Source organism: Notamacropus eugenii, chromosome 5 (assembly GCF_028372415.1).
Source record: "Notamacropus eugenii isolate mMacEug1 chromosome 5, mMacEug1.pri_v2, whole genome shotgun sequence".
NCBI classification, from domain to species: Eukaryota; Metazoa; Chordata; class Mammalia; order Diprotodontia; family Macropodidae; genus Notamacropus; species Notamacropus eugenii.
In genome coordinates this window covers 265,645,817-265,665,072 of record NC_092876.1, presented here as the reverse complement: position 1 = coordinate 265,665,072, position 19,256 = coordinate 265,645,817, and the positions used below count along the sequence as shown (strand labels likewise).

The 19,256-nt window shown below is 37.2% G+C and overlaps 1 protein-coding gene across 1 annotated transcript; it reads left to right on the top strand.

Moving 5' to 3' along the window:
* Positions 1–16,842: 16,842 nt before the first annotated feature.
* LOC140506025 (inosine-5'-monophosphate dehydrogenase 2-like) lies at positions 16,843–18,832 on the top strand. Its single transcript, XM_072612712.1, has 2 exons — positions 16,843–17,189; positions 17,271–18,832. Exons 1-2 carry the CDS (start codon positions 16,941–16,943, stop codon positions 18,564–18,566), a joined length of 1,545 nt encoding a protein of 514 aa, XP_072468813.1. The 5' UTR covers positions 16,843–16,940; the 3' UTR covers positions 18,567–18,832.
* The last annotated feature ends 424 nt before the right edge of the window (positions 18,833–19,256 follow it).

Here is a 19,256-nt window from a genome sequence, read left to right as displayed (position 1 = left end):
ATAGGAACATAATGTAAGCATTCACGTACGCATAGGAAAAAAGTTCAAAGTATCCAGGAGAAAATAAGAAATGTATTTGAGGGAAAATTAAATTGAAGATATTTTCTTAACAGGAGACCTAATATTCTTTGGGTGGGCAGAAATAACTAAGGTGCTTTAAAAGGTTTCTGAAACTGACATAGTGCTACTGTAATTAGAAACAGGTGCATATAAATTAGTGAAGAAAGAAGACTAATTGTTACTAATGGACCCTTTGCAGTAGAAATTTTACAAAATAAAATGCCTAATTAAGCATTAATGACCAAGTAGATGGTTGGTGATTTCATCTCACTTGTGCTAAATTTTGGCCTAAGGTGAAGCCTAATATGTTTATAATGCTAAAGCTGCTGTTGCTTTGAGATGTTTATCAGAAAAGAAATCAAACTTCTTCTGTATTTATTTACAACTTGCTGATGTTTAAAATAGATTTAAGGGATGAACATCTTTAAATGGGCCCAGGAGGCTATGAAGACTCTCATACCCAGAATGTATAAATTTACTAGAATCACACTCCTCAAAGAACTGCCTCTACCTCTGGACCAAAAAAAAAAGCTGTGTTTTCATATATAAACTATTCAAGTCCCCTTGGATAGTTTAGACATCAATCAAAGGACCTTCACTGGGTGACAAGGCTGTTGATTAGGAGTCTGCACATTTTAATAATGAATTTTGACAGAAACCAAACCAAGAAATAGAGCAAAATTAGGTACAAAAGTTGAATTCAAGCTTTTCACAGTTACGTATAAACAATATTTCCCACTTTTAATTTTTTTTCCATCAAAGATATTCAGAAGTTCTCTATTTTATTGAAGATGTGTTTCCTTCCATAAGACTATACTCGATTTTTCCAGGTAAGTTATTCTTGTTTATAATCCCAAAACTTTAGTCATCTAGAAAAATATATAAAATTCTAAGCTTTCTACTCCCTTATAAGTTGCGGCTGTTGTCTTGAGTGATCCAGTGCTTAGCACAGTGGCTAGCACCTAATACATGTTTATTGATTGATTGATTGATTATGGGGTTGATCCTGACTATGTCTCAGTATTGGAATTCTGTCTTTCTGACTGCTTGCTTTGTTTTTTTCCTTTGATGCAGAAGTTCTGTGTTTTGGCAATAATGTTCCTGGTACTTTTTATTTTGAAGTTAATTTAAGAAGGCAAGCAGTGGGGGTCTTTCTACACCCACTTGAATCTGTGGTTCTAAGAGCCATGGACAATTTTCTTCAATGATTTCTTGAAACATCATGTCTAGACATTTACTTTCAGGTAACTCATTGATTCTTATATGATCTCTTCTTGATCTTTATTTTCCTGTTGATTGTTTTTGATATGAGATAATTAACATTTTCTTCTATGTTAAATTATTTTTGCTTTGTTTTAATATTTCTTTTTTCTCATGGAATAATTAGCTCTTATTTGGTCCATCCTAATTTTTAAGAAGTCTATTGCTTTGAAAAGGTTTTGTACCTTTTGTGCTAAGCTCTTAATATCTTTTCTAATTCTTTCTCCTAGAGCTTTATTTTTTTTTCCAATTTTCCTCTAGTGTTCACATTTCTTTTCTAGTTGTTTCCTATAGCACTTTCATTTCATTTATAAAATAATTTTTTGTTCTTGATCTATTTTCCAAGGTAGTTATTTTTCTGATGAGATATTTCATATTTTCTTCCACTACATCATTCTGTTGACTTTGTTTGATTGTTTCTTGATGTCTCATGGAGTCATTTGCTTCTACTTGCCTAATTCTAATTTTTAAGGAATTACTTTCCTCAGTGAGTTTTGTAGCTCTTTTGCCATTTAGCCAATTGTTCTTTTTAAGTGTTCTCTTTTTAAAAAATTCCTTTTTTTGATATTTCCTCTCCTTCCTCTCTAATTCCTTCATTCACCTAAGTCAAAAATCCTCCCTTATAACTAATAATGATAGAGAAAAAAGTTCATGCACTGTTCATGTCTAAAATGGTTTTACTCTGCATCTCTAGTCTGTCACTTATCTGTCAAGAAGTGGGAAAAATAATTAATTATTGGTCTCCTGAAATAGAGATTGATCATTGATCAGAGATCTTATTTTTTCAAAGTTGCTTTTCTTTATAATTCATTGTTTAAATTGTCCTGGTTTTGGGATCACTAAAATCTACATCAGTTCACATATGTCTTCCCTCCTTTTTCTGAAGCTCTATTGCTATTTCTTGAGAATTAATAATATTCTATTTTGTTCACATATCATAATATGGTAAATTATTCCCCAATTGATGAAGGTCACCTTAGTTTCCAGTTATTTGCTACTATAAAATTATTACTTTGAATATTTTAAAACAAGTCTTTTTTTTCTTTTTCTTTGACCTCTTGGGAGCATAGGCATAGAAGTGGGGTGTGTGTTTGTCCTTTCTTGCCCAAGAAGACCATGTCATCAGAGAAATACTGAAATAACTTGCACTTGACTTTGTTTTAAGTGAGGGAGGGCTTGTGCAGGTCACCAGCCTCTCTTCTCCTCCAGAGCCATTTTGAATCCAGTGACCAGATATTCTTCAGGATGACTGGAAATGGCCCAGGATGAGGCAGTTGGGGTTAAGTGACTTATCCAAGGTCACAGCTAGTGAGTGTCAAGTGTCTGAGGTGAGATTTGAACTCAGGTCCTCCTGACTCCTGTACTGGTACTCTATCCACTGTACCACCTAACTGCCCCTCATAGAAGTGGTATTGGTGAGTTGAAGGGCATGGCTTTTTGGATATAATTTGGATATAATTCTAAATTGATTTTCATAATGGTTGGACCAATTCACAGACCTGCTAATTAGTTTGTCTACCCTACCATATCCCCTCCAAAAATTGCTACTTTTTTTTTGCTTATCATTGTCAGTGAGATGAATATGGAATGCAACCTCAGAGTTTTTTAAGTTTGCAATTCTCTTTTTTATGAGTGATTTAAAGAACTTTTTCACATGATTGTTAATAACTTGCTCGAGAAGGGGGGTTTTTCTTGAAGATCTTATGCTTATTTAAAGCATTCTGTGAGGTTTCATTAATATAAGCTAAACCAGAGAAATGTAACCATTGTATGGGCTTTTTAGGTTGTGTGGTGAAATGTGTGCACCCTTTGTCAGAATAATGCTTTTCAATGCATAAAATACAATAATGAGATTACAAAAGAAGCCAATCATATTAGAAATTCAGTTATAAAAATGCAAACCCCTGCCCCTACCAAAACCACTCAGATTCATGGATGCCAGGATTCCTGAGCTAAAACACATTTTCAATGTCATTTCACCTTTAGGGAAAGTAAACAAATACATTTTAAATAAGTATAAAATATAACCTAAAGTATGATTCTTTTATATACTATTAATCCAAGAACTCCCAAAGAGAGTAATATTTGCAAAAGAAAGAAATAGGCCATCCATAATCTCAGCACTCACATTTGTCAATCTACCTGTGCTTTTATGAAAAGTTACTTTTAAAAGTTGTAATACTTTAGTTACACAGGAAATAATTTCAATGACTCTGATTCCATGTAATTATTTACTCAAGTTACTATAAGGAGGAGAACAAGAGTTATGACAAACACTATATTTTAAATAGATGTTATAACTGGGCACTTCTTTTGACTTGAACATTAGGTCATGAAATTTCCTCACTGTACTTCAAGGATTCATTAATTAACTGGTATAGGTATTTTTTTCTAATAATACATATTACAACCTTTCTTTAATGTAGTAGGTAGTTTTCAAACTTGTTGTGACTAATTAAAAAAAGAAAACACGCAATTGTCCTCAGCCTATTAATATTTATGAAACTCCCTCACTTATTCTCTCTCTTCATATGTTTAGAGATCTGGACTTTTGATTTAGGTAGCACCTTTGCTTGACTTCTAACTCTATCTTGCACTATCAAGGGTTTTATGGATAGAAATAACATAAAAAATGCATCACCATCTAAAAAAAAATTGCTATGGTTAAAAAGTTTATGTTGCTGTTGCCTGTCATCATAGCGCTCCAGGTAGATTGGTCCTTGGACCACACTTATCTATTTCCTTTGGTCTATACAAAAACTTTTTTCAACTGGATAGGAACCACTAGAGTTTGCATTCAAGTCAAAAACTTTGAGAGGTAGGGTCACCGCCATGTCATGACTAGGCAATGGGGTCAGGCTTTAGTGGAGATTTCTCATAAAATTTCTAAATGAAATAACTGTGAAATTATGTTTGACATTAATAAAATAAATGAAAAGTTCATCAGATAGCTAGGGCAAGTATTATTCATTTTCTATGTAATACAAATAATAATGATAGTTGCTAGTAGTTATAGTGTTAAAAATTTGCAAAGAACTTTTTATACATCATCTCATTGAGTATATGTATGTGTGTTTTATAGAGTTCTTTGCCTTTTTTGTTGTTGTTGTTTCAGGGACATAGAAACACTTTAAAGTTACAAATTAGTTTCACAAACATTATCTCACTGGATCCTCACAACAAGCCTGTGAGAAAAAAAATTACTAGTGTTATTTTCCTTTTTTAATCTGAGGAAACTGAGACTTGGAGAAAACTTAAGTAATTGGCCCTAAGAAAACAAAGTAGTACATTGTTGAGCCCTATCTTCTGGCTATCATTCGAATACTCTTTTGATAACAATATTTTTCCTATAATGTTTGTGTGAGGAAGGTAGCTTGGGAATACAAAGGCAGCATGGTGTAGTTGAAGGAGATGACTTGGAGTCAGGAAGCTTCAGGAAACTTCAGTTCTGCCTTACATATTTATTTATGTATCATGTTAGGAAAGTCATTTAAAGTTTCAGAGTCTCAGTTTCCTCATCCATAAAATAAGGATAACAATACGTGTATATTCTCTCTCACTGGATTGTCATAAAGAATATGCTTTGCAAATCTTAAAGTCCTCTATGATATGAGTTATCATTGAATCCTAGAGGTAAAAAGGTACAGTGTAATAAGTGCAGAAGTTTGTGTCAAAAGAGGTCTGGGTTCAAATCCCACCTCTAATATTTGCTAGTTGTACATGACTGTGGACAAATTACTCTCAGCTTCCATTTCCTAACACATAAAATGTAGCTAACAATATTTGTAGTATGTATCTTACAGGGCTACTGTAAGGATAAAGTGAGGTAATGCATTTAGAGAACTTTGCAAAAGTTAAAGTTAAGGTAAATTATTGTAATTATTAGGTAGGGTCTCTGGGGTCTTCATGTAGAATCTTGATGCTAAGAATTCTGCATCTTAATTTTCCTATTGACTCAATCTAGTGAGTAGATAAATTGCTTTCTTCCCCATTTTGAATATGAACTCTCATATTTTGAGCTTCCCTCACCAATATACCAGCTTTAAAACTAGCACTTGGCATTATTTTCCTCCTAGTGGTTATGAGTTTGTGCTAATGGAGCTATACATTCTCATCCTATCCTTTGGGAGATAGCTATCAGGGTCTAGTAATATTGTCTGTTGCCATGGAAAAGACTGATGCTTTACTGGTTCATACAGGGATAAAAAATATAGCCTGTCCTCACTAGCATCCTGCTCTATCAGCTAAGCTAAATTGTCACATGTATATCATAAGAAATTAGAAAGCAAAGCAGGGTAGCCAGTTGTTTGGCTGGGAGGAGGCATTAAGGATTTTGAGCCTCTTTCTAAAATAAGAGAATTATAGGACCATATATAGGCTTTTTTTTTGAGAGATAACTAAGGGTTTTAATAAACTGAAAACAAATTAATAATTTTTTAATTAATTAGGTGATATGAAGCCTTATGATTTGAACAGTGAATTAGGGGTCTTGGGGTTTTTAAAAAATAGATTCTTGTAGGTATATTTTAACATTGTCTAGATTTCCCCTGTATCTTTTATTTTCCCTCTCCCAGGAAGCCATCCCTTATAACAAAAAATTAAAAAGAAAAAGAAAGAAGATAGGAAAAACCTTACATGGATGACTCTGGCCCCACTTTCTCAGGGTCAGGTCCATTGTATTTTACTCTCTTTTAGCATTCATCTCACTGAAAAGTTTGAAGAGTCTCATTTTTCTGCCATTGTCTCAAGCCACCATTATCTTTGTTCTTTTCTCCCTCCTTTTTAGCTACCCAAGTAACTAGTACCTCTCTTCCATTTAACTACTTAATATTGGACTGGTCTTTACAAATAAATATTTACTTCAAAGCGATAAACAAAACAATTAAACAAACATTTCTCCCAACACTTTGAGGGCATAATCCCCTACTACAGTCCTTCTTTGGGGAGAGAAGGATTAAATTTGCAGTTTAGCTCGGTTCCAATCTAGCTTTAGTCTCACCAAATTCAAGTCTAAAACTGCAAAGCATAGGCTGGAGGCTTGACCCTGTGCCCCACTGGGTATTGATCTTGGGCTGGCTGTAACATTTGGTTTGCATTTCTAGATACTCAGGTTTCCTTAGTTCATGTTCCTGAGCCAAATCAAACTCTATCTCCTGCCCTTAGAATAGAAAAGAATGTACAAAAAAAGAGTAAAGATCCAAACCTGGTTTTTTTTTTTTTGGAATCACATTGCCTAAAGTGTAGGGGAAAGGAGAGAGGTTGCCATAAACCTTTCTTCTCTTACCACTGATATGAAAGAAGGAGTCCTTCAACTTCAGACTAAATGCAGGAAAACAAATCACAGGAATTTGGTAATGCTGGAATATCCCTTATTTCTGCACTTCTCTCCCTCCTCTTTGCTTCCCTGGATTTATTCCTCTGGTTTCTTTAAGTATCAATTAAAATATTACCTTTTACAAGCAGCCTTTCCCTCTTCTTAATTCTAGCACCTTCCCTTTTTGATTATTTCCCATTTATCCTGTATATAGCTTCTTCGTACATAGTTATTTATATGTTGCATCCTCTATTAGATAGTGACGTCTTTGAGAGCAAGGATTGTCTCATACCTTTCTTTGTATCTCCAGCACTTAAATGTTGCCTGGCGCATTGAAGGTGCTCAATAAATGTTTACTGACTGGCTGATTAAGGTTGAATTTGAACTCAGGTTCTTCTGACTCCTGGCTCAGTGCTCTGTCCACTATGCCACCTAGTTGCCTCAAGTTTTGGGCCACGTTTATTCTCTATCATTTCACAGCATTCATCTTTGGTTAGTTTTTGGTCATCATTCTTTCCACTTATACTATTGTAGTCATTGTGCATATTGTTTTCCTAGTTCTACTTCATTTTGCAACAGTTCATGCGAATCTTTTTGTGCTTCTCTGTAAACAGATCATAATGTTTAATAGTCCTTATGGTATAGTAATATTACATACGTATACATTACATACATATACTACAATTTATTTAGCCATTTACCAATCAATGGCCATCTTGTTTCCAGTTCTTTATTACCATCAAAATCTTATTACCAAAATTCTATCTTTTGGTGTGTATGAAGCCTTTCTATTTATCAATGACCTCCTTGGAGTATAGTTCCTAACATTAGAATCTATGGTTCAAAGGTTATGTACATCTTAGTCATTTTAGTCACATAATTAAAAATTGCTTTCTAGCATGGAAATTAATTAACTCACAGCTCCACTAGCAATGCAGTAATGTTTTTGTTTTTCCACAATATTCCTTATATTGGAAGTCCTGAACTTTTAATTTCTCATGCCTGACTGGTTTCATGATTTTCTTTTCTTTTTTTTTAAATTTACTAATTTATTTGTTTTTAGTTTTCAACATCCACTTCCATGAGTTGTAAATTTTCTCCCCTTCCCTTCACAAGATGGTATGTACTCTTATGTGGTCTCTACACGTACATTCCTATTAAATATATTTGCACACCACTCATGTCACATAGAAGAATTATAATGAATGGGAGAAACCATGAAAAAACAAAACAAAACTCAATGAAACATAACAAAAAAAGAAAATAGTCTGCTTCATTCTGTGTTCCAACTCCATAGTTCTTTCTTTGGATGTGGATGTGGATGACATTTTACATCATGAGTCCTTTGGAAATGTTTTTGTTTCTTGCATTGCTAAGGAAGGTTAAGTCTATCAAAATCAGTCCTCATACACTGTGACTGTTACTGTATATAATATTCTCCTGGTTCTGCTCATTTCACTCAGCATCAGTTCATATCAGTCTTTTTAGGTTTTCCTGAAGTCTACCTGCTCATCATTCTTGTAGCACAATAGTATTCCATTTTATTCATATAATACAACTTGTTTAGTCATTCCCCATTGATGGGTAGCCCTTTGATTTCCAGTTCTTGACCGCCACAAAAAGAGCTGCTATAAATATTTTTGTACATGTAGGTCCTTTTCCTATCTTTATAATCTCTTTGGGATGTAGTCCTAGAAGTGGTATTGCTAGGTCAAAGGGTATGTATATTTTATAGCCCTTTGGGCATAGTTCCAAATTGCTCTCTAGAATGGTTAGATGTGTTCGTCTTTCGTTGCCGAAGAAGACCATGCCATCAGAGAAATGATGACATGACTTGCACTTGACTTTGTTTTGAGAGAGGGAGGGAGAGCTATGCAGGTCACCAGCCTCACTTTTCCTCCAGAGCCATGTGAATCCAGTGACCAGATATTCATCAGGATGACTGGAGATGACCCAGGATGAGGTAATTGGGGTTAAGTGACTTGCCCAAGGTCCCACAGCTAGTGAGTGTCAAGTGTCTGAGGTGAGATTTGAACTCAGGTCCTCCTGACTCCTGCAATGGTGCTTTATCCACTGTACCACCTAGCTGTCCAGAATGGTTGGATAAGCTCACAGTAATTTATATTTTTGTAAATATTCATCCATTTCCCTTAGATTGTCAGATTTATGGGCATACAATTGGGCAAAATGATTACTAATTATTGTTTTAGTTTCCACTTCATTGGTGATAAATTCACCCTTCTAATTTTTGATACTGGTAATTTGGTTTTTTTTTTAAAAAATCAAATTAACCAGAGATTTATCAATTTCGTTGGTTTTTTCATAAAACCAGCTCTTAGTTTTATTTATTTGTTCAATAGTTTTCTTAATTTTGGTTTTTTTTTTTTTTATCTCTGGTTTGGCTTTCAGTATTTCTAATTTGGTATTTAATTGGGGATTTTCAATTTGTTCGTTTTCTAACTTTTTCAGTTACATGCTCAATTTATTAATCTCCTTTCTCTACTTTATTCGTGTAAACATTCAGAGATAGAAAATTTCCCCTAAGAACTGCTTTTGCTGCATTCCATAAGTTTTTATATGTTGTTTCATTATTGTCATTCTCTTGAGTGAAGTTGTTGATCCTATGATTTGTTGTTTGACTCACTCTTTCTTTAGGATTAGATTATTTAGTGTCCAATTAATTTTTGCCCTATCTTTCCATAGCCTTTTATTATATATAATTTTTATTGCATCATGATCTGAAAAGGATGCATTAAATATTTCTGCCTTTCTGCAATGAATTGTGAGGTTTTTATGCCCTGGCACATGGTCAGTTTTGGTGTATGTACCATATAACACTGAGAAAAAGATATATTCCTTTCTATCCTCATTCACTTTTCTCCAGAATTCTATCATATTTGCTTTTTCCAAAATTCTATTCACTTCCTTAACTTTTTTCTCGTTTATTTTGAGGTTAGATTTATCAAGTTCAGAGAGAGGGAGGTTGAGATCTTCCACTAGTATAGTTTTGCTATGTATTTCTTCCTGTAATTCCTTTAACTTCTTTAAGAATTTGGATGCTATACACTTGATTGCATATATGTTTAGTAATGTTATTACTTCATTGTCTATGGTGGCTTTTAGGAGGACATAGTTTCCTTCCTTATCTCTTTTGATTAGATCTGTTTTTACTTTTGCTTTGTCTGAGATTAGGATTGCTAGCCCTGCCTTTTTTTTTTTTTTTTTTACTGCTGCTGAAGCATTGTCTCTTCTATTCCAGTCTTTTACCTTTACCTTATGTGTATCCCCCTGTTTCATATGTGTTTCTTGTAAACAACAAATTGTGAGATTATTGTTTTTAATCCATTCCACTATCTGCCCTGCTTTATGGGCGAGTTCATCCCCATTCACATTCACAGTTACAATTACTATCTTTTTCTCCATTCTATTTCCACCCCATTTATGCTTTTATTTCTCCCTTCTCCCTTCCCTTCCTCCAAAGAGGTTTGCTTTTGACCACTGCCTCCTTCAATTTTCCCTCCCTTCTATCAGCCACCATCCTTTTCCTTTACTACTTCTTTCCTCCCTTCTAACCATCCCCTTTTCTTTCCCCTTTTCCCTCCTGCTGCTTGTAAGACAAGTTAGATTTCTATACTTAACGGAGTATGTTTTTCCCACTTTGAACCAAATCAGTTCAAGAGCGTAAAGCTCAAACAATGCTCATCTCCCTCCCTTCTTCCCTTTATGTTTTTGAGTCTCTTTATGTGATATAATTTAGCCTTTTCTGCCTCCTCCTTTCCTCTTCTCCCATTTCAATCCCTTTGTACCCCTTCATTAGGTTTTTTTTAATCATCACATCTGTTAATTTATACTTACAACCTCTGTCTGTGTATATCCCATTTAAATGTTGTAATAAATACACCATTCTCAAGATTAACAAGACCCTCAAGCATAGGGATGTAAAGTTTGCCCTTATTGAATAACAAGATTCTTGTTTCTTTTTTTCCCCTGTTTACATTTTTATGCCTCACTTGAGTCTTGTATTTGGAGGTCAAATTTTCCACTGAGCTGTTGGCCTTTTCATCAGGAAGGTCTGGAAGTCCTTTATTTCATTTAATATCCTTCTCCTTGCCTGAAAGATTATGCTTAGTTTTTCTGGGTAGTTGATTCTTGGTTGTAGTCCAAGATCCTCTGCCTTAAAGACTGTCAAATTCCAATCTCTCTGATCTTTTAATATAGAAGCTACAAGGTCCTATATGATCCTGACTATAGTTCTGTGATATTTGAATTGTTTCTTTCTGTCTGCTTGTAGTATTTTATCCTTGAACTGATAATTCTGGAATTTGGCTACAATATTCGTTGGAGTTTTCAATTTGGGATCTTTTACTCTGCCATCTTGGCTCCTGGAATTCAAATAGGTAACTTTAATACATTTATTCTGTGGGCTGATAGCCCTAGGAGTAACTGCTGCAACTGCTCCGGGTTTGTCACCCAGGTCTGCCAGAATCCCATTCCGTGCTGAGAGGTTTGGGAATCGTCACTCTCTAATGATTCAGTCTACCAGGGCTGGCTCTTGCTCCACTTATGTCCAAGATTTTCTTTAAAATAGTATGAAGGATGTTAGTGAGAATCAACAAACTGTGATGAAAATATAATATTGGGCATATTTCAAATGAACTTCTAGACATATAAAATGTTTTTAGTTTTGATGGGCTACTATAGTATTTCATTTTCTGTAAACTAGTCATGACAAAAGGAAAGTGTTCTGTGTGAGTCCTCATTCATGGTGATGCTTCCCATCAAGTATTATGTACTACTCAGATGTTGCTTAATTAGAGAAATGTGCTCAGAGATTCAAGCGCCAAGGAACTAGGTATAGTTTTGGAAGTATAGTTTTGGAATCACAGGATTTCAAGGCTTTCTCTATATGTCAACTTATACCAAAACTAAAGATCTTGTTCTCACACCTGACAAGTGGTCATTAGGCCTTGGCTAAAGAGCTCTAATGAGGGGAGCTCTACCACTCAGGTAGCTCATTCTACTTTTGAATGCCTTTATTGAAGAAGTTTTTCTTTATATTAAGCTTAAATATTATAAAAATGAATAGTCATAAACCATGCAATAGAACTTTGTGCTTCTTTGAAGAAAAACAGAGATTAAAATTTCTTATTCTATATTTTATGAACAGAACTTTGGTTTTTCCTGAAAAAACTAATATCTAGTACTTTGACTCACAACATAGCTGTCTATTGTTGACTAAGAGACATTTAAGCTGATGTAAAAGAAATTGAATCTTAGGATTCATGTTTGCACTGTACAGTTATACTTTCACATGTAAATTGAAATTCAATTGAAGAGTTAAATTGTGAAGATCCTATCCTACATTTATTCATATTGTCAATTCAAGTTTGCCATTAACAATTTATCTCAGACTTAGATTGGGGATGAGCAAAAGTGTGATTGCTGAGTGAGCTCAGTACCTATAGGGCCCATGCTGAATCTTACCATATAATGGGGTCCTAGGAATAGAGGGCTGTTATGATTTTTTAAAAAAAGGAACACTTCATACTCTCAGAAACCATTACCATTTTGTGGTACCAAAGTACAGATTTGAATGGTTAAAGCATGAAAAAGACAGGGAAGGAGACTTAGAGAAGTGTCCACTATGTCTTGGGAATTCAATTCAACAAATATCTATCAAGCTTCTGCTAAGTGGAACAGTTAGATGGATAGAGTCAGGGAGACCAGAGTTCAAATCCGGCTTCATGTACTAGCTATATGACCTTGGAAGAGTCACTTAACCTCTCAGTTTCCTCATCTGTAAAATGGAGATAATAGCACTTACCTCCCCAGGGTTGTTATTGTTATCTCAAATGAGATAATAATTGTAAAGCACTTAGGACAGTCCCTGGCACATAAGTGCTATATAAGTGTTAGTTATTATTACTATCACTATTTTTATCTGCAAGGTATTGCAGTAGGTGCTGGGACTACAAAGACAACTATGCATCTTTTCTGAGTTTTTCCTGAAGGAATTGATTGACTTGGCTAGATAGCCAGTGATTTTTCTGTTTTTTACAGGGTGATAAGAGAAGTCTTCTATTGGCTATACATGTCTACCTGGGCCTGCAGAAATTGCCAGGACAGTTCCCTAGGACACCAAGGATTACCTTGGGGGAATTTGGTTAATATGTCCATATACTACATGGTCTGGCATTGGTGTTCCTTTTCTCCTAGGGCAGTAGCTATTATAGACCCTTGATAAAATTAATGTATTGTTGCTTTAGCTAGCCATTACCCATCAACACCCTGATGAAAGGGCATATGGAATGATAAGTTTTGATGGGACAGAGCAAAAAGTTAAATAAGGTACAAAGGTACTGTGGGCTGTGGCATGGCTGGAGGAGTTTGGGGTAGCATGAAGATATTAAGGAATCCTCAAGTATCTTCGTTCAAAGCACAGCTTGGGTATTCCCTCCTTCATGAGGTATATGCTGGTTTCTCTCATGGGGGTGCCTCCCTCTTCTCCCCCAAGTTATTAACAGTTTGTTTCTTGAAATTAGTGTTACTTTGTATGTACAATTTGTTTATCTTTCTGCTGAATCCATCCAGTGGAGGCAGATTGTTTCATTTTCCTTTTTGTCCCTATCAGCTAGTACAGTGCCTTGGACATAGGTCTTGTTTAATAAATACTGAATTGATTTGAGTGTCTGAGGAGGAGAGTACTGTATCATCTGTACAAGGAGTGTAATCAATAAATTTTTAAAAAAATAATTGAAATCCATTGTTTGTACTCTAAGATTTTTCTGATTAATGGGACCTTTTGGATCTTGTGTTTCACTACTATAGTCTTCAAGAACTTTTTACCATGTGGCTTTTTGCCATGCCACAATGAGGCATCAGGGTAGGATTTTGTTAAAAACAAGACCGTACATACTAGTGAGATGCTAGGACTTATTATTATTTGGTTTTGACTCCACACACCTTTAAAATAATCTCGCAGGTTGTTAAAACTTTCTTTATAGTAAGAATAGTAATAGTGACTACAGCAAATGGGCTATTCCACTGTGACACAGCTGTTCCCAGCCATGTCTCGGCAGGTTGCCCATATTTCTCTATCCCCATTATAGGTGATGGATGTTGAATACATGGCTTCGGTGCTACCCTGAAGGGCATTATGGTAATAATTCAGTGAACATACTATAGAGAACAGATACATAGCTATTATTTATTTGGGATGCCTTGATATGAGTCAGTGGCTGTAACAATGAATTAAAATGTAATTTCAAAGCATCTAATAAAGAAAGGAAAGGTTGTAGGTACATTAAAAATTCAATAGCACAATAGTTTTCTTGGAAGCTTTATTGCTTCCACTGAGACTTCAAGAAGCTTTTATTGACATTTGGATATGATCTCAGGTTAGTGTGTATCTCACTAATGGGAAGCTGGCATGGTAACGAAAGATGAGTGGTGATATTTTCATGACCATTTTTGATTTTAAATTACCAGTCTTGCTCAAGTATTTGTTTAAATTCTGCTTTGTCAGGTTCTCAACCAATACCATTTACTCTCTTAATTTTCTTAAGTACACCATTTTGTTACTGATCAAAAGGCCCAGGGAAAACATAATAATAATCTTCTTCCATTTCTTTTACTTTACTTCCTTCTCACTTGGAAAATAATGTGTAGTGTTTCAGCTCATGATGCTAAGATTTAATAGCATTGCCACTTTGTCAAAAGTATTACTAATGGAAAAGAGGGAGCAGTTAGTGTGAGTCTGACTCCATCTCCCTCTTACCCTGACTTGTTTGGTGTGTTGGTTTTTTAGTCTAAGTATCCTGAAGACCAGTAAAATATTTAAATTTACCTTGGACCACTCTATCCACTGTAATTTTTCCATGTCTTCTTTGTAATAGCACCCCCACTTCTATTCATGGTACTACATAGAGGAAGCATGAGGTGAGGTTCATGGTACTTCCCATCTGTAGCACTGACATGACCCAGGATATATGATTCTACTTGGACAGGAAAGCTGATAAAGACAGAGGCTGATTTTCTCTTTTCAGGGAATCAATTTTGGCAAGGGGATATGTCTGGACTTTTCAGGACTCAAGGGAATAACGTCTCTTTCATTTATCTGCTTCTGCTCTGGAGGTATGGTGCATGGAGGGAATAATGTGAGAAAAAAAAGCTCTTTATTAATGTTTTGAGTTGATAGGAATCTAGTTTTTAGCATCATTGGAGGTAGGAGTGAATACTATGTCAAACTCCACAAAGTAAACTATTTCCAAATCATGTTGCCTTTACCCTGACCTTCCTCTTTCCTCTCCTGTTGGAAACTGAGGGACCCTGGGCTCTGACAGGTGAGCTTTTTTTGCTTTATGTCACATAGAACCAGGTCTCCATACCACTTTTCTGGACATTTCCAAATTATATCACTGTGGCCCCCTCACTTCAAATTCCCCTTTATATGTTCTCTTTTCTTATTAAAAGTATAGAGATGGGCTTGCTTATTCATATTTGTATCCTTAGCACTCAGCACAGTGCCCAATATACAGTAAATGCTCACTTCATTCATTCATTCATTCATTCATTGCCTCTCACCTTTGGGATCTGTTCAGTTGTGAAACACTGTGCTCTGCTTAGCGTGGAAAAATAACCACATACTGTGTTCTTGGTTCCATTTTTTTTCTCAGTGATACCAGAAAAGACAAATTTTCTATAGGTAGATGATCAAAGTAAGTGTGAGGCAGAGCTACCTTTAATTCTAGGGTACTACTTTTGTGACCTTTTTTTGGACTTTCCAATGTTTTAATTGCTAGGTAGATAAAGTCCTATTACTGCTCCATGCTTCTGGATTTTTACTGTAATACTTTTTTGTTTTTTAAATTGGTAATAGCATTATTAGGGGGTGGAACCTTGCTATAAAGCCTAAGTCTTCATTGTCTTGGCAAAAGTTTTTATCTCTTGAAGAATATGAACAAATTAATCAATTACAAACTTTTATTAGGTGCTTAATTTGTACAAATACAAAATAAAGAGCATCCCTGACCTTCAGGAGTTTGCATTCTTGTATGCAAAGACAACATGTATAAGCAAGTGGTGGCCAGAGAAAGATGTTTTGGCTTAGGAAGTAAAAGGGATGGTGGATGAGTGGAGATGTAAGGGATTCAGTTGACATGGTCTTTCCAGAAGTGATGGTAGCAAAGCTTTCTTAAATTGTAGACTGTAATATCTACATAAGTAAGTGTTTATATGAACCCTATAGAGATGGGGTAGTATAGTGAAAAGAGCTTTCATTTTGGAGAAAAAGGACCTGGGGTCAAATTTCTGTTCTGCCAGTTACTAGCCATCTGGACAAAGAAATTCTTCTCTAGACAGACCAGTCTGGTTGGTTTTCTCCTTCAAGAGCTGGGTCACCCTAAACTCCAATATGGGGGCACAAGGGAATAACCTCAATGTTTTGGGGCAGAAATTCACCTAGGTTAGATTCTGTTTATATTCTAAACAGAAGTTAGGTCTCTTAGTTGGGTGGGGTCCTACCCAAGATCGAGGAGAATCTACCCCAAGGAGTAGGGCAATCTCCTACATCAGTCAAGTCCTTCTGAGACTGGCTGATTGACCTGTAGAGGCTGATCCCTGAATGAGAAATTGAAAATCCTTGGTCCTAATTAATAAGTTATTAATATAAAAAGAAAATAATAATTTTGCTCAGTCTTTGGCTGATTTTCCTCCTCCTTAGCTCCCCAGGAATGCAAAAAAGAAAATAAATCTTAATAGCAAAAGCATTTTGGAAGAAACTTGCTGTAATGCTTTTCTTTCTTCTTAAATGCAGTTTATTTAGAATTATGTATTTCCTAGTAAACTTATTTAATCAAACCTAATTATATACTTTATCTTACTAACTCATTCTGTAGTAAATCTTTTTTTCCAATTTACAGTTTTATGCTCGTGATGAAATAAAACTAGATTTGAGAATAGTGGTTCTTAAAATTGAGGCATATTTGATACTAATAAGCATTGGATTCCAAATACAACAATAAATCCTACAGTGTAGCTGGCACTTCATAATAGTAGCTAGAATTTCTATGGCTCTTTCAAGTCTACAAAAATCTTTTCTTCATAAAAATTCTGTGCATTAGGCCATCTAAATGTCATTTCAATTTGGAGATATGGAAACTAGCTGACAGCAGTTGAATGACTTGCCTGAGGTCACTTGAAAAATGTCAGGTATCTCTGCGGGAGCAGTGTCTAGCCCACGCGGCCCTCCGCGGCTCTCCCGCCGGCCGGCCCGCCTCCTCCTCCCCCTCCCCGTCCCGTCCCCGCCATGGCAGACTATCTCATCAGCGGCGGCACTTGTTACGTCCCGGACGATGGGCTCACGGCGCAGCAGCTCTTCAACTGCGGGGACGGGCTCACGTACAATGACTTCCTCATCCTCCCGGGCTACATCGACTTCACCGCAGACCAAGTGGACCTGACCTCGGCGCTGACCAAGAGGATAACCCTCAAGACGCCCCTGGTGTCGTCCCCGATGGACACGGTCACGGAGGCCGGGATGGCCATCGCCATGGCGGTGGGTGCGAGTGCGGGAGGAGAAGCGGGAGGGGCGCGGGCGCCGAGGGCCGGCCTGACTGCTGTCGGGGTCTCTCCGCAGCTGACGGGGGGCATCGGCTTCATCCATCACAACTGCACCCCGGAATTCCAGGCCAACGAGGTGCGCAAAGTGAAGAAATACGAGCAGGGCTTCATCACCGACCCTGTGGTCCTGAGCCCCAAAGATCGGGTCAGGGATGTGTTTGAAGCCAAGGCCAGGCACGGCTTCTGCGGAATCCCAATCACGGACAATGGCAAGATGGGCAGCCGCCTGGTGGGCATCATCTCCTCTCGCGACATCGACTTTCTCAAAGAAGAGGAACACGACCGTTTCCTGGGCGAGATCATGACCAGCCGGGAGGATCTCGTAGTGGCTCCTGCAGGAGTCACACTAAAAGAAGCCAACGAAATCTTGCAGCGGAGCAAGAAAGGGAAGCTGACCATCGTGAATGAGAAGGACGAGCTAGTAGCCATCATCGCTCGCACGGACCTGAAGAAGAATCGAGACTACCCCCTGGCATCCAAGGACACCAAGAAACAGCTGCTGTGTGGGGCAGCCATTGGTACCCATGAGGACGACAAATACCGGCTTGACTTGCTGGCCCAGGCTGGTGTCGATGTGGTCGTGCTGGACTCTTCCCAAGGAAACTCCATTTTCCAAATTAACATGATCAAGTACATCAAAGAGAAATACAGTAATCTTCAGGTTATCGGTGGCAATGTGGTGACAGCTGCACAGGCAAAAAACCTCATTGATGCTGGAGTGGACGCTCTGAGGGTTGGCATGGGCAGCGGCTCCATCTGCATCACACAGGAAGTGCTGGCATGTGGGCGGCCTCAGGCAACAGCTGTATACAAGGTCTCAGAATATGCACGGCGCTTTGGTGTCCCGGTCATTGCAGATGGTGGCATCCAAAATGTAGGTCACATTGCCAAAGCTCTTGCCCTTGGAGCTTCCACAGTGATGATGGGCTCTCTGTTGGCGGCCACCACAGAGGCCCCTGGTGAGTACTTCTTCTCTGATGGGATCCGGCTAAAGAAATACCGGGGCATGGGCTCCCTGGATGCCATGGACAAGAACCTCGGCAGCCAGAACCGTTATTTCAGTGAAGCAGACAAAATCAAAGTGGCTCAGGGAGTGTCCGGGGCCGTGCAGGACAAAGGCTCCATCCACAAGTTTGTCCCCTACTTGATTGCTGGCATCCAGCACTCCTGCCAAGATATTGGTGCCAAGAGTCTAACACAAGTCAGAGCCATGATGTACTCAGGGGAGCTGAAATTTGAGAAGAGGACATCATCTGCTCAGGTGGAAGGAGGTGTCCATGGACTCCATTCGTATGAGAAGCGGCTCTTCTGAGAAGTGGCCTTGTTTGCTTTTACTGCCTCTCACCTCTCCCTCTCTAGGTTTTTCAATAAAAAGCTGGATGTAAAAAAAAAAAAAAAAAAAAAAAAAAAAAAAAAAAAAAAAATGTCAGGTAGGAATGAGATTGAGATTTGGGTTTCTCAATCAGACATCTAGCACTCTTTCCATTGCCACTCACCATCTTCCAAGCAATGCACCTGGTCCTGTATGTGAGGTTCATTGAAATCACAGTTTCATAGTAAAATGGAAATGCAGTTTGATTATCTTATTTTTTTTCTTTTGCCTTTGATGTAGAAATCCAGATGTTTCCACATCCAGGGCAGCTTTGAAATTGGCTAAAGATCCAGAAGACTAGGACCTGCACACTGAATTATATGTAATTGATTTACTTGGACATCTTGTCCCAAAGAATTTTGGTAAAGATCTGTTTTCACAACTTTACTTCCCTGCTTATGCTAGCTTCCTTTTAATTGCCTATTGGATCAGGACCAACCTACCTAGTCTGCATTCAAAGCCCTCCTCCAACTGGCTCTATCTTACCTATCTAACATTATCTCACTCTATGCTCTCACATTAATCCTCTACTCAGATCTTGGCATCTTCCTTATTTCCTCCATAGCACTGAATTTAGAATTACAGGACACATGCGCAAATTCTTGGCACTGTCATTTACTACCATTTGAC

What these genes read in the sequence shown, in the direction of transcription:
- LOC140506025 (XM_072612712.1), top strand. Translation starts at nt 16,941, where the DNA reads ATGGCAGACTATCTCATCAGCGGCGGCACTTGTTACGTCCCGGACGAT. An exon ending in GGATGGCCATCGCCATGGCG is followed by an intron (nt 17,190 to 17,270) that starts GTGGGTGCGAGT and finishes GTCTCTCCGCAG; the next exon opens with CTGACGGGGGGCATCGGCTT.